Source organism: Mizuhopecten yessoensis, unplaced genomic scaffold, assembly GCF_002113885.1.
Source record: "Mizuhopecten yessoensis strain PY_sf001 unplaced genomic scaffold, ASM211388v2 scaffold7539, whole genome shotgun sequence".
Lineage (NCBI taxonomy): Eukaryota > Metazoa > Mollusca > Bivalvia > Pectinida > Pectinidae > Mizuhopecten > Mizuhopecten yessoensis.
The window spans coordinates 324,152-340,469 of NW_018407098.1; the positions used below are offsets into that span (position 1 = coordinate 324,152).

The 16,318-nt window shown below is 36.7% G+C and overlaps 2 protein-coding genes across 4 annotated transcripts in view; one reads left to right on the plus strand and one right to left on the minus strand.

Annotated features, from left to right (window-relative positions):
• Positions 1–9,223, minus strand: part of LOC110453884 (tyrosine-protein kinase abl-1-like) — a 14,186-nt gene extending 4,963 nt beyond the window's left edge. Inside the window, exons 1-10 of one of the 2 annotated variants that reach the window (XM_021503089.1) lie at positions 9,143–9,223; positions 6,660–6,799; positions 6,210–6,408; positions 5,767–5,837; positions 5,436–5,563; positions 4,945–5,032; positions 4,492–4,625; positions 3,884–3,968; positions 3,276–3,544; positions 1,673–3,005 (exon numbers count right to left, since the gene is read on the minus strand). In XM_021503089.1, the coding sequence (XP_021358764.1) occupies positions 1,673–3,005; positions 3,276–3,544; positions 3,884–3,968; positions 4,492–4,625; positions 4,945–5,032; positions 5,436–5,563; positions 5,767–5,837; positions 6,210–6,408; positions 6,660–6,764 (2,412 nt within the window). In that variant the 5' untranslated portion in view covers positions 6,765–6,799; positions 9,143–9,223. Of the gene's footprint in view, positions 1–1,377; positions 3,006–3,275; positions 3,545–3,883; positions 3,969–4,491; positions 4,626–4,944; positions 5,033–5,435; positions 5,564–5,766; positions 5,838–6,209; positions 6,409–6,659; positions 6,800–9,142 lie in introns of both variants that reach the window. The other variant, XM_021503087.1, reaches the window with a different exon arrangement.
• Positions 9,224–9,461: 238 nt separating this feature from the next.
• The window catches only part of LOC110453896 (cytohesin-1-like), a 45,164-nt gene continuing 38,307 nt past the window's right edge, over positions 9,462–16,318 (plus strand). For both annotated transcript variants that reach the window (XM_021503101.1, XM_021503102.1), the window contains exon 1: positions 9,462–9,643. In XM_021503101.1, the coding sequence (XP_021358776.1) occupies positions 9,607–9,643 (37 nt within the window). In that variant the 5' untranslated portion in view covers positions 9,462–9,606. The remainder of the gene's footprint in view (positions 9,644–16,318) is intronic.

Sequence of the window (16,318 nt, forward strand, 5' to 3'; positions counted from 1 at the left end):
GACGTACGGACGGACGGACGCCACGGTATGGCATAAGCTCACCTTGGTCCTTCGGACCAGGTCAGCTAATAATTAAGCTGATTATTAAATATATCTATATACTGTTTATATAATACAGGTAGACGATTAATGTGTAAATTAGCACTGGTAGACACATCACCTAGTGTAGTATATTACAGTTATTCAATACTTTAAATTGATTAAGTGATACATGTTTCTTGTGAATTAGCACTGGTAGACACATCACCTAGTGTAGTATATTACAGTTATTCAATACTTTAAATTGATTAAGTGATACATGTTTCTTGAAATGATGAGTGAATTGCTAGAATTATTTTAATCTTCTAATAATCACACTGGTATTATGCCTTATTGTTGGAGTTAATACATTCTAGTCACCACGTTATAAGTCCTGTACCACCATTACACACAACCACAAACCCAATCTGTCCTAACACATCTGTCTGTAGACACGTCTAAATATTTGTTCGAGAGGATGAGATATTAATGGATATTCTAGTTATAAGGGGGAAAAAATAAGAATGAAAATGTGAAAACAACTATTCATGATATGAAATAGTACAAAAACTAAGTATATACATAGAATCATGGAATCGTAAATGAGGCATCATCTGTGATAAATAGGAGTAGCAAAACAAAGTCACTAATACAAAATGTACCTTCTATAAGCTAGCAATAGCTACAAAATGATTTAACTAATGCATTGACTTTGTACTTTTATATTCCAATAACTTGTATAAAAGACATAAAATGTCATGGCACGCAGGGGGAAATGAGATCCGAGAGGAAAAAACAACATTTTAACCGATAACCCATTCCTTTTCATTCCATATGAAAACTTAAACACCACCAAAAGCAGACGGAAACCAAACGATGTAACGGGACTAGCATACAAAGTATCGGTATGTGATCAAGTGTCATGCATGGAGCTGGATGAAAGTTACAAACATTGTTATTATTCCTGCTTGAAAAGGATTTATATCATAAATGTAATGCCTTAATTATGTTTAATACCATGGTTATATAAATAAATGTTATAAAATATGACATCAGTCCACTAATCATTTTTTTTTTTAAATGCATTATATGATAAAGTTTACTTGGATTAGAAATGAGTCATCAATTGTGACTGCAGGTGCAAGTTTCATCAACCAGGATATAAGTAATTAGTATCGCTTTATCAGGGAATATATTCCAGGACAAACTGATACAAAAAAATTGGACTCATACAATATTAATTGATTTCAGATTAATTAGTGCTAATCAATGTTTATCCAAATTAGGGTTATCCAAAGTGGACCAATATCATTTTTATCACATTATGGTAAGACAGGAGACAGAAAGAGCCGAGCATACCTGGCAGAGAGTAAGTAAGATATATGATTTTGGAGCCCTAGTCCATTTCCCACTCCTCATTAAAGTAGCTGGCTGGGGCATCCGAGGGCATGCTGGAAGTGTAGGACTCGGAGTCAGAGGAGGCATGCTCAGAGGAGTCTATGTCTATGGTATGAGATAGAGCATAGAATGATGAGTTTTTGGTGGATACACTCCTACTATTAGTAATATTACGAGTAGCAGATACCCTGTTAGTCAGTATATTGTGTACATATTCGGAGCTTGATGATACACGACCAAATTTGCCTCGTTTTACCTCCGAGTCTGACGAGGAGTATGGCGTACTGACACTACTGCTGGATGAGGAATTTCCTGTCTTTTTATCCCCATCTGCTTTGGAATGCTGAGACTCCTGGCTGGAGTCCTGTTCTAGAGTCCAGTCTGTAAACTCCATAGTCTGGCGAGGGGAGTCAGCAGCATCTTTTACCTTACCGACCAATTGCAATTCGTCCCCAATATAATCGTCCCATTCAAAAGTGTCCTGCACTCCGTTGGAGAAAAAAGACTCATCACCGGTGTCAACAAACTTTAGGCCACTGTTTGAGGGCGAATCCATGGGAATAGCATCCTCAGGAATGGTTGTCAGATTTCTGGATGAAGTGTGTTCTGTAGGCGGTATAGTGGTGCCCTTAGATATGTAAATCTCTCTTGCTATGTCATACTCATCTCGAGGAGAACCATCTCCACCATCCTTAGCACTTTCACTGTGCTCTGATGTAATACTAGATTTCATACTGAAGGCATCCTCAATGCTCTCCTTCAGCATACGTAACTTATCAGCCTCACTCCCATCAACTGCTCCTGCTCTGTCCTGTTTTTCATCATCAGATCCATTAAGTTCAACAAATTCTACACTGTTAGCACTTGTACAGCTTGTGGTATCTTCCTCATCATCAGTTATCTCAGCATTCATCATGGTTTCCTGTCGGCTTGGCTGGAACATGTTCACCTTTCCCTTGGTGGGAGTGACAAGTCCAGGCAAGTCTCCTGGTCTTATGTTCTCTAGGGACACGTCAGCTGAAAAGAATTCACTGCCCTGATTGATACTTGCTGCTGTGACATACTCTGACGACACATTTCTAGAAACAGGGGTACTTGTCAACTGGAGCGAGGAACCAGAGGCAGCTGATCCTTTCTCAATCATTGTCACTATCACTTTGTCCGCATATTCTTCTGTTTGAAAAGATTGAGGATCAGATGTAGCAACTTTCACTGACTGATCACCATTGACATCTTCATCTGCAATGATGATTGATGGTTCATTTTCTGTAAAGTTCAAATCAGTTCCTAGAGTTTTCTGCATTTTAAAACTGTCATTATCAGCAGTATTTTCAATATTCACAAAACTGTTGTCCTGTTCCAAATTATCATCTCTGTCTTTTGCTTTAGCAGAAACTTGATTACTTTCTACAGATTCGTTTGAAACAGCAGCACCAGCATCATTTGGTGAGGCACATTCCCATTTGGATTCAAACTCTGCATGCAATTCTTTTTCCCGGTCAAGCAATATCTGGGACATCAAGGCACTAACTTCCTCCATTGTAGGTCTCTCTTCTGGCACTATCCAGCAAAACTGCATCACTTCATTTCTATAAGAAAATGGACAGAAAAAACAGGAGAATGAAAGACATCTGTATAGAATTGATGAGATTGCAACAGCATCTAGTTTGATTCACAAACAAAATCTACTAATGTTGTGTCAAGCTGACTGGTCAACACAGCATATTTTAAGCATTCTTGTTTGCAAGTTTTTTTTATCTGAATTTGTACATCATTTGATAAAATGAAAGATTCTTTGTGTGAGTTTCTGCCTGAACCAAAGACATAAGTGTGTAGTTTTTTCTGTACATCTGACTTACAGCCTCTGCTTGGTCTGTCCCTGTGATGAAGTTGTGGTAAGTTTGAGTATACCGTCGATAACCACCTGTTGGAGAACCTCCTCATCCTTTAGAGAGCTGTATGGAAGTTTAGCCATCTGTATCACCTCCCAAATGGCTACTCCATACGACCAGATGTTTGCGAGCTTGGTGAACTCGGACACCTGCCATATGTTCTGATTCAGAGTGAGAGTCTCCGGGGCCATCCAACGTACAGGCAGCAGATCTCGACCAGTGTCGTAGTAATCCTCCTGTCAAAACATCAATAAACCAGTTAAGGGTCGGCCAGTGTTGTAATAAACTTCCTGTTCAATTATCAATACACCATTTAGACGTATAACGCCTTTTGAAATTGTTCAGATCTTTTCATTCAGAAACAAAAAGTATGCATGGTGTTAATCCAAAAATTATCAGAAAAACCTTTATGTCAAAAATTCAGTTAAGTTTCATATAAATCTGACAGTATCTAAGGAGAAATAGAAAATATGATTATTTACTAACGAGTACAACAACTGACAAACGGCAATCAAAATCGGTCACCTGAATCTGTATTTCTCACTTTTCCTTTTCTCAAACCAGATCCTACCTACCCTGTGTTGGTCTTCAGAAATTCCGTAGTCTCCTACTTTCACTTTAAGATTTGCCATCACCAGGCAGTTACGACATGAGAAGTCACTGGAAAACAAATTCAATTTATTTTTAATTTTTTGAAACACAGCACTACAGAGTGACATAATGATGAAGTGAATGTAAATCAGAAAGGCAGATAGTGCAACTGGCAACTAATTATCTGTCCAAGGTTCATATTGGTGAAATCACCAGTTAAACTTTAAGAGATACGCATGTTTATTTTATGTGGATCACTAGAAGTAAACTAGGATGCTGAGAAAATTATTCTGATTTTTATATATTTAAACCACAACATTTCAACAATGGCAGTTTCAAATGGAATTTTAAGAAGGTGAAGAATTTTTGATATAGTGCAAAATTGTATTAATTTACTCAAGAAAGTCAACTTATTTCTTGGATGTCTTGAAGTAGGAAAACATACTCCACTTCACAAGCAAAAGGCTTTGCTCCTGAGGAGATTCACATCCTTCATTTAGACAATTTTGGAACCTTTCTATTCAATGACATTTCATGCTAAATGGGATGAAAACTCTCATAATCTATAAAAGTATTAACAATCAAAGCTTACTGGTGGATATATCCATACTGATGAAGACATGATAGACCAGCTGCCATGTCTACCATAAACTGTAGTAACACGCCTCTCTTCACTAGGTCATCCTCCTCATGACGATGACGTTTAAGATAGCTCTTCAAGTCACCCTTGGAAAGAAAAAAATATATAAAGGTCTTATGGATCCCTGTACCACTGAAGACAAAACTCTGGAGAATTCTGCTGTAGCTTTACATACTAACAGTGACCTCCCCTGAATTTCATTTGGCTATGACTGTAGTGCGACTGAGCTAGAGAACTACCAATGACCAGGTAGATCGGTTTGATAGGGCGACAGTACAATAATCGGAGGTCCATATTTAAAGCATCACACAGTAGTTTTATGATAAACATTAGTATACAGGTTCTGTCATAAACACTAGTACAGGTGCCCTGTGTAAAACCTCTGGCCATCAAAAGCAGACTTACATGTGGAGCATGCTCCAAGATGACAATGAAGGGGTATGTCTCTGTACATTGACCTAGGAGGCTGACTACATTATTGTGATCCAATTCTCTGTTGGAGGAAAAGAAGAATTATGTGCATACAGTTGTCTTAAAAGCTCTGAACGAATGGCTACTACAATTCTTAGAAACAAGCTATTAACAGCATTGTTGCAGGTATATCACATGAAGTGTAGGTTTAAAAGCAGAAAAATTAATAACAAGTCGTTTATTTTATTAGGTTGCTATGCAGGATTTCAAGCAAAAATACATTGGTGAAAATTCATTCATTCACTTACATTAATAAAAATAATAAAAAAACTTATTACCAAGACTATTTTGTTGACAGGTTTGTTGTTAGCTTGGACATTGGTAATTTATTTATAGAAATCACAGATATATTATTACATGAACTGGTATGTACATGTGAAGAAGATTTAGAAAATGCTTTGTTTACAATAAATGATGGAGTCTACCTAAATGGTACCATCTCCTCCAGAAAGAGTTGTCTATCTGACGCAGCTGCATCGTCTTTCAATAATTTTACTATCACTCGACTTCTTTTGGAACCAGCCAAAATTCTTTCTGCATCACCAACTAAAACCTGGAAGAGAAAATCAATATGCAAAAGTGTTTCCCTTGGTGAAGTTGTGTCTCCTGAATGTAACTTTAGTACTTAGTCCTGGATACACAACAGTAGCCTAAATATACAGATCACAAGGACTGAAAAAGTAGTTCATGTCACTATGTAGCTACAACAAAACACATTTTTTTCGTACAGTAACATCTATCAATACAAAAACATACCTGGCCAAACCAACCAAGTCCAAGCTCTTTGATGAATGTCAGCTGAATTCTCTGGAATGGCTTGTAAACAGCTGCAGAATATAATAATAATTCCATCATGTGTAGTCATTTACTCAATATGTCTAAAAACAGATAATGCAGACAAAATGTATGTAGTGTTAATTATATAAGATTATTATTTACAAACCATAAACAGTCATCATTTTACCCTATACAATGAAACATGTTTACCATAGCAAACTCATAGAAACCTGGCTTTTGTTATACCAATGTACAGATGCATCATATCTCTGTATTAAGGTATCTGAGTTTGTAGATATGTATCGCAAACAAGGACAGTGTTATCAAGCACAATGTAGTGACTTTACAGCCAAGTACAAACTTAAGTAAACGCCAATTTTATTAGACATTACACATGATCGTGGTAATAATGTTTTGTTTACTTAATTGGCGTGCTGCCTCCTTCTGCCACTCCTTGTCCACTGAAGTTATACGTGGCCTGAGTGCTGTCGCAGCTACAGTTTTGGCAAGAATGTCAGGCAAAGGTTCAAAGGTCACATTGGAAACAATGGAGGAGTTAACAGACTCATTGGTTGGTGACATAGAATAGTCATGACCAGCCTCTTCATCATTCTCGAAGGACTGGAAAAATATAGCAAGAAAAATTCTAATTATATTTAGCTGGCATTTTTTTATTTTAGTTAATACTGTTCATGTGCTGACCATTTTGATCTTATTTGGAAGCATTGACAATAGATAAGTGATCTTTTGAACCATTTTTAAAACAGTACAACCTTTATCAAGTTAGTCATTTTAAGTTTTCTGATACATCTACAAATCAAAAATTATTTGTATGGTGCCAATAGCCATTTTCAGTCCTTTAAAACACTTACTGAGAATGGGGCTGATCGCTTGAACAGATGACACAAGCAACCAAACAGAAGAGTGATGGAACACAGGGCAAAGCCTGCTCCCAGGATCACAGCTATTTCCAACATCTCATTGATGTATTAGTCCCATGTTTATGGCTTGCCTGAAATATATTTGAATTTTTATATTTTCCTCAAAAAATATCAGACTAATCTGATATCTAAACCAGATTTAGATTTGTTGTAAAACAGTCAATATTGGAATGTTTATTGTTTCTCATCAAATCCACTGCAAATCTGATTTTATAAAGATTATAGAGTTCATTCCCTACAAAGAGAAGAATTAATGTGCATCAACATTTTACTAAAAGTAGAAATTTCATACAATTTGGATTTCCCAGATCATTTTCTATTCGTAATTGGACCTTTAAATTATACAGCCCCAATACATACTACAGAATTTCCTTTCGAGGTTAAATCCAGGAGCTGAGGGCATTTTTTTTCCAGTCCATATAATAGATTAACGGAACCATTACACAAAAAACAAAAGAACTTGAAAAATAGGAAGGGTCAATTTATGTTTTGAGCTACCCAACATGGCCCACTGTGCTCCTGGACTATCCCTGGGCCTTGATACAATATGTGGTGACTTAATTGTTCAGAAGTTGTAAGGTACATCACATAATAGTTCTGTTTGTAGAGAAACTAAACAGACAAGAAAAAGTTGAAGATCAGATGACATCGCACCATTACCAAACTACTCCCACCTGGTTGTAATTGCCACAGGCATTGACAATACCTGGTGGCACCAGTGATTTATTTGAGCTATGTACTGCAGCTTGTTACTTTGAACAGATAAGCATACATAAAACCATATTTGATAATTACAATACAGCATGTGTCATTCATTGATGTGTATATGAAAGAAAAAAACAAGACAAACAAGTCAGATACAATCTAGGCAAAATATTCCGAGATAAAGGAGGCAGACTAATCAAGATGCAGGCATGTTTTTCAAAAGTGAAGTACAATAGTATCTTGTACATCTGTGTATTACAGTTGAATCCCAAACTTCCTGTGCATTTTTCATCTCCTGCTACACATGTATGACAGATGTCGCTGCTCTACGCCTTGTCAGTTCAACAATGTCACCCTTAAGCTCCCAAACTAGCACTAGGGGATTGTTTTAAGGTCAGGTTTAGATTTAGGGTTAATAAGGGTTTCCGTTTAGTGCTGGGGTTTAAGATTTGTTCTTCTTCTTCTTCCATATAATTGCCTCCTTCGTCTTATCGAAGATTATGCAATGTTTATGATACACAATGCGCAGGTGAACACACAATTAAAAAGTTTAGATTGTAAAAGTTAAAAAGTAAAAAACACTGATGTAGTGTCAGACGTTTAAAGCTGGTTGATTCGACCCACCAGCCTTAAGACTTGTGAGTTCGGGGTCTGTTAGAAGTTTAAGCTTTTTTAGTTCCAATTCGTTGAGAGTTTTCTTAAAGGTTTCCAAGTTTGTCGAGTTCACAGTTTTTGAGTCAAGTTTGTCGAGTTCACAGTTTTTGAGTCAAGCTTGTCCAGTCTTTTATTGTTCGAGGGAAGAATGAATTTTTTCTTGGGTCTATTTTACATGCTTGAATTTGGTAGGACCGATCGTGTTGTTTTCTGGACCTCCTCATTGGTGTTTCGATTCGGTTTTCCTTTTTGATGGGTATTTGTTGTTTGTCAATCTTGAACATCATATGGAGTCTTGAGTGACGTCTTCTTGTTTGGAGTGAAAACCAGCCTAGGCGTTGGATCATGGATGAAACGCTTGAACGGTTTCTGTGGCTGTTCATAATAAATCTGGCTGCTCTCCTTTGGACCGATTCAAGTTTGCTGATGTTTATTTGGGTGAAGGGGTCCCATACCGAGCTCGAGTACTCAACCAATGGTCTGACAAGTGCTTTGTAGGCAAGCTCTTTAATTTTTATTGAGGATATTTGGAATTGGTGTTAAATTTTCAGTTAAAGTTATATTACTTGTCCATTTAAATTGAGGTGAAATGTTATAGGATTGGTAAAGCATTTGGAGCGATATGGTTGTCATTTTGGGGCAACTTTAATTTTGGACAATATGACCAAAAAAATGGTGTAAATAGTTTGTTGACAGTAACGGTTTTGGGGCGAGTCGTCTGTAATTCCATTTCAATACTATCACTATCAGGAGTCATAATGCAAGCTACAGATATTTGGGCTCTTAAACAATAATAAATTTGATAGAATTGCTCTCGAAATTATCCATCAACCCAACGACCTTTGTCCGTTACCGTGCTTATATAAACTGTTGGATTACAGAGGCAACACCTGTGCCCTGTCCCTGATTGACACTGAACCAAATCACTGCAGGACATTTCTGTTGTCGTTATTTATAAGTCCAATTCGGATCAGAAGGCTCTTTTGAACGTCGATTTATAATCAGAAATAGTTTTGGTCAACGAGTTAGGAAATACGCATCACAAGTAGGCTTACTTTACTTTGTGGATCACAAGGAGGCGTGTCATTAAATACCAGTCTTCATTTTCTCCTGTTCTTTTCGTCTGCCATTTTTAATTTCTGTTCGGAACGTTTCTGTATATTAGCAACTTTAAACGAAAATATGCAATGTATTCCGAAAGAAAAATTAGTAGATTATCATTTAAATAATTCAATTTATGATCAAATAAATGGATTTAAAAGATTGTTTCATTACTTTTATACTGAATTTTATTAAATTGGACATTGAAGAGTTATTTTTATATTTGAAATATGATGTTATGCGCTATTCTATTTTAGGTTCGAGGCTAGAATCTAGATAAGACTTTCCCAAAAGGCAAATGGCGGGCGATGAAGGAGGAAGTAGCTAACGAAGTTTCATTGTTTCTCCAAATCATCGGGTGCTGAATTTTTATTTATTGCATCGTCTTAATTAGGGGTATTCAGATCAAAGTCACAACATGGAACCACAGAACAACAATCACTTTGACTTATCAGGTAAATATAAACAGCAATTTGATTTCAGAGTTCACACCAATCCTGCCAGTGTTGTTTATCAGCTGTGAGTCAGACTGTTTCAAAACACCATTTCGCACCCGTGCTCAAACTGTCGGCAGTATCAATGATGTATATATACCATTGGGTTGCACAACAAATTTACTTCTATGCTATTCTTTCACACCTAATGACTAGTACTAGCCTCATCGGACAATATGTTGGCTAATTTGAGCTAGAGGGGGAGGATCCTTTACCAAAGTACTGTTAGACTCGTGGACAAGCTAGGGCTAATGATTTGGTTTGTAGGAGTTAGCATCCTGTTAACAACTAAGGTCATTAAAAGACATGCCTCCATGTGGGTTAATTTATGAGTGTGTGCTGAGAGTGATGCAAAGTTGATACGTAAGTAAAACTGCTAGAAATCTAATGAAATAAACAGGTCCAGTACACTCTGCCAATTGGGCTATATAGCTATAAAGACCTATATAGCTATATTCACCTATAAATTATAGCTGTATTGAGCTATATTTTCTCAGATTTCAAATCTCATTAAATTAAAGCAAAGTCGTATTAAACAATAAGGTTGATGGTAAGGTTGACTACATAAATGTAAAATTTTCGATATTTTTACATCATTATTTTTTAAAAACAATACTTATATTTGATGTCTTTTGTTATCAACCTAATGATAAAATCTAATTTTATAAGCGACTTTGTTTCGTTTTCCTTAAAAAAGAAAATCACATGAAAATAGCTCTAAAGACCTATTTCAGATAGGTCAATAGAGCTATTATAGGTCTCTACAGCTATATAGCTCAATCGGCAGAGTGTACTGGACCTGATAAACAACTTTTGGGAAGTAACCTTGCATACCAAAAGGTCTTATACAGGCACTGAAACATCTCGGTTCCAAAACAACAGAGAAACGAAAATGTCTGTATCCCTCAATGAAACAACATGCCTAAAGTAGGATCCATAGAACTTATAGAAAAGTATTCTACTGAGTAACATCATGGCTAGATTTTGACATTTAAAGTGTACGATTTTCACCTGTCCTTCGATTTCTACTACTGATAACATAACCGTAACTCGGGGAGATTGGGACCTTGTTGACTGTGGCATCACAAGTTCAACAACTGTAGAAGCCACCATGGGAGGAAGAGGCGAGATTGAGAACAGTTATAGCTATACAACGTCACATTGAAAATTGATATTAGTTTTGAGGAATCAAATTATGCTAAAGATGCCATTATGTATATTATATATCCAGCCATATCAAATTTGCCATAATTTTCAGACTGTGTCTAATTTAAACCAAACTGACGAGTCTGAAGAGGGTAACACAGCTTCTTTACTTTACTTCCTTTCTTAATACAGACGGCTATATTATTTCATCATTGAGCAATTTTTTATATCTTATGAAATGTTGTCATCTTTATGAAACTTCTTTTTACTTCTATCATCTCCTATCCGCAATTTTTGCAGTGCTTGTGCTGTCTGCTGTCCCACCTGATCAAAATATAAGGATGTTGGACAATGTTTAGGTTTGTTGAATACCATGTATTCCTCAAAATAGTGATCTCACTGATCTGGTCCATACAAATTGGAGTTTTCAGGGGGTTTTCTCTTTTTAATTTATGTTGAGCATTTATATGTATTAAACTATCTAATTTGCCATAATCCAAACTTTGAAAATTTCCAAAACAGGTTTGACGGGTAATGGGCTTTTTGTATCCAGGGAGACCACCTACATGTTACCAAGCAAGTACATTCTAAAATGTCAACACTTCCTTAGATACGACAGCTCTAAGCTTTCAATAAAAAGATAAAAAAGATAGTCAAGTTCAAATTTTAAGACTGGTTTTGAGATGTTCCCAAGTGACTCTCTCTTTTGGCTTTCATGTACAAGGAAACACCCATCTTAATTCATACTTTGCTTGGTAAGGAGTATGGATCTCCTTGGGTATAAACAGCATACAATTACCTGTCAAACTCTTGGGTATAAACAGTGTACAATTGAATGTCAAACCCTTCGGTATCAGGGCTCACGCTGTCAGTGGCCAAAGTAGCCATTGACTACTTTTATTGGCTATTAAAAATTCGATGTGGCTACTAAATTGACTAAGTTTTTAAAAATGGGGAAACTCTGTATCTTTGTCCCAGAAAACGATCCATCTACTCGAGCTCACGTGTGTATTGTGGCTGACACTGATTGCGTAAACATAATCAGGGCCGTAACAGATCAGCGTGCGCTGTACGACTGCGAGTTAATTAATGCCTTTGTCTAAGTTGTAAAGTCAATTATCAAGCTTCAGGTGGCAAAAGGTGTTATAATTCTTGTACAATAATGGACAGTGGGGTCAAGTTAATTGGATGACCAATTGACGTTGGGAAAACAGTCTGATAAGCGATCACACGTGCACCGTAGGTGGTCTTGCACACGTACATTTGACGGCGCCGTAAGTCGATCTGATAAACTCGTTCAAACACCGCATCCAACAAATTTATAGGTTCAGTATATTTAAATTAGTGTACATGGTTTTCATTTTCCTTTTCCAGTACCGTAGAAAGCATAAATACGTCCGATATGCTTGATTAGAAAGTATAAGTATCGCCTTGAAACACCATGTTGAAGTGCCGATTTTCGGCCTTTCTGATCACTTCAAACGATAGGCCCTATATCGTATCTGACAGTGTACCTTCGTGGTTAGACATTTTAGAATTTCAAGTGACCGAGAAAGTTATTTAGCATCGCAGTTATGCGGTTTTTAGAACAGCAAACCGTTCAGAATTACTTCGACGGTCGCTTGTATTAGGTGCCAAGCGACGACACGTGCACGGGAATAGCCAAGTTGTGCGAAGTGATGTGCTCCCGATTTATTTCGAAGGGTTGGTCAATACCGTTATATATTCGTCCTTTTCCTTTCAAATGTGTTCTACTGCCATTTACATTTGAAATGTGTGATTTTTTTTTATTTTTTTTTTTTTTTTTACATAAAACATGAATTACGGAAAAATAATTATCAATATTGCATCACTAAGTCTACTTTTTTATTTCGATTTTATGAGTTTTATTTTTTGATTGAAGGCACAGAATTAAAGGCGAATAATATCTTAAAATTTAAACTTTCAACCTAGATTTTTTCACAATTCCTGTGTCAAGAAATGAGATAAAGTCTGAAAAAGTCTCTCTTTTGAAAAAAAATGAAAAAAAGTTCTGGTGGAAATTTTCAGCATTTTAATTTAAATCATATTTTCTTAAAATTACAGTCATATAATCTGAAAGGATTAAAAAAACAACACATTATGAATTAAATTATAAACATGATGTATAACAAAAAAAATACTCCTTAATTTAACATCATATTGAATAGTATTGCACTTCAGAAAATATTAAATATTCATTGATTTTAATGAAGGGCCTATCCGTAACGGCTGGAGGCCGAGAAAGTATGGCCACTGTTTAAAAAAAAATGGCTACTGAAATTCAAACATGGCTACTTTTTTGGCTACTGATTTTTTAGGTCCAGGGTGAGCCCTGTATAAACAGTGTACAATTACCTGTCAAACCCTTGGGTATAAACAGCGTACAATTACTAGGGCTGTAACGATACACCTATGCCACGATACGATACATATCACGATATCTACCCACGATACGATACATTTTGATACGATACAGGATGACGAAATGTTATGCTTCCTCTTCAAATGCGTCACCATGTTTATGGTTCCCAGACTTGTAACTTAAATCTACGAAACATATGCGGCAAGTGGAGAGTGATTTTCCATCAGGGACATTTAGCAGGAATCCAAAATGCTGCCAAACAGGCGAGCGAAAGGAAGCGGGAGTTTTTTTTAACCCCTTATGCTGCTACATTGATTTCTATGTAAAGGGACACCACTGCTGAATTAATTATTGAAATATAAATTAATTTTCTTGATTTTTCAAATGTGCATAACTTGAAAAATATATGTTATATGTGAGTAAAAGTTACAGGAAAATTGTTTGTTGTTGTCTCTAGTTTACATTAACGTTTTCATTTCTAAAGTTGCTTCAGTGTTTACCTGTACAGGTGGTAATAAAGGTAAGCAAGGGTGAAACTTTTAATTAATCGGATTTAAGCACCAGAAAGATCTTCTTTTTTTTTTAAATTGTCAGCAAATGTGATTGGCAAATGATACCAGAGATTATAAACTTCATTTATGACATAAGACACTGTACATTTACACGGAGATTATCAGGTAAAAAGATCAGGTATTTCATCACCCCTTGCATGTGATTTGCTACAGGTTTCAAGTCGTCATTCAATATATTTACTGTCGCAGTCGGAATATAGTATAGATATATATTAGCTACGGTCTAGTTTATGATTAAATCATCGATATATAGTTTGAAGAAATCAATCGGCTCAAAACGTATCGATGCAGACGACATGTGCGCCTCGGTCCGCCGATATTTACTTGTTTGCGTAGGGCACAAAGCCGTCCATTGGAAAGTTACATATTATGTTACACCGAAGTATTTCCACATCAACCATGTCAAACCCTTCAAAACCTTTATTATCATCGTAGGTGACGCTGGAGAATAAATGTTTACGTTACACATGTATGGTTAAATTCCAGAAATCGGGTAATACTAAAAACCGAAACACAGGAAAAAATACCGTAAACCGAAACGAAGCAATTTAGCGCAGTTTTTGGTGCACCGCGGTGTATCGTTACAGCCCTTACAATTACCTGTCAAACTCTGGGTATAAACAGCATATAATTACCTGTAAAACTCTGGGTACAAACAGCGTACAATTACCTGTCAAACTCTGGGTATAAACAGCATACAATTACCTGTAAAACTCTGGGTATAAACAGCATACATTTACCTGTAAAACTCGGGGTACAAACAGCATACAATTACCTGTCAAACCCTTGGGTATAAACAGCATACACTTACCTGTCAAACCCTTGGGTATAAACAGCATACATTTACCTGTAAAACTCTGGGTACAAACAGCATACAATTACCTGTCAAACCCTTGGGGACAAACAGCATACAATTACCTGTCAAACTCTGGGTACAAACAGCATACAATTACCTGTCAAACCCTTGCGTACAAACAGCATACAATTCCCTGTCAAACTCTTGGGTATAAACACTATACAATTACCTTTCAAACTCTGAGTACAAACAGCATACAATTACCTGTCAAACTCTGGGTAAAAACAGCATACAATTACCTTTCAAACTCTGGGTACAAACAGCATACAATTACCTGTCAAACCCTTGGGGACAAACAGCATACAATTACCTGTCAAACTCTGGGTATAAACAGCATATAATTACCTGTAAAACTCTGGGTACAAACAGCGTACAATTACCTGTCAAACTCTGGGTATAAACAGCATATAATTACCTGTAAAACTCTGGGTACAAACAGCGTACAATTACCTGTAAAACTCTGGGTATAAACAGCATACATTTACCTGTAAACCTCGGGGTACAAACAGCATACAATTACCTGTCAAACCCTTGCGTACAAACAGCATACAATTCCCTGTCAAACTCTTGGGTATAAACACTATACAATTACCTTTCAAACTCTGAGTACAAACAGCGTACAATTACCTGTCAAACCCTTGAGTACAAACAGCACACAATTACCTGTCAAACTCTTGGTTACAAACGTGTACAATTACCTGTCAAACCCTTGGGTATAAACAGCATACAATTACCTTTCAAACTCTGGGTACAAACAGCATACAATTACCTGTCAACCCCTTGGGTGTAAACAGTGAACAATTACCTGTCAAACTCGGGGTACAAACAGCGTACAATTACCTGTAAAACTCTGGGTATAAACAGAATACATTTACCTGTAAAACTCTGGGTACAAACAGCATACAATTCCCTGTCAAACCCTTGGGTATAAACAGCATACCCTTACCTGTCAAACCCTTGGGTATAAACAGCATACACTTACCTGTCAAACCCTTGGGTATAAACAGCATACCCTTACCTGTCAAACCCTTGGGTATAAACAGCATACCCTTACCTGTCAAACCCTTGGGTATAAACAGCATACCCTTACCTGTCAAACCCTTGGGTATAAACAGCATACAATTACCTTTCAAACTCTGGGTACAAACAGCATACAATTACCTTTCAAACTCTGGGTACAAACAGCATACAATTACCTTTCAAACTCTGGGTACAAACAGCATACAATTACCTGTCAACCCCTTGGGTGTAAACAGTGAACAATTACCTGTCAAACTCGGGGTACAAACAGCGTACAATTACCTGTAAAACTCTGGGTACAAACAGCGTACAATTACCTGTAAAACTCTGGGTACAAACAGCGTACAATTACCTGTAAAACTCTGGGTATAAACAGAATACATTTACCTGTAAAACTCTGGGTACAAACAGCATACAATTCCCTGTCAAACCCTTGGGTATAAACAGCATACAATTACCTGTCAAACCCTTGGGTATAAACGTGTACAATTACCTGTTAAACCCTTGGGTATAAACAGCATACAATTACCTGTCAAACTCTGGGTACAAACAGCATACAATTACCTTTCAAACTCTGGGTACAAACAGCATACAATTACCTGTCAAACTCTGGGTATAAACAGCATACAATTACCTTTCAAACTCTGGGTACAAACAGT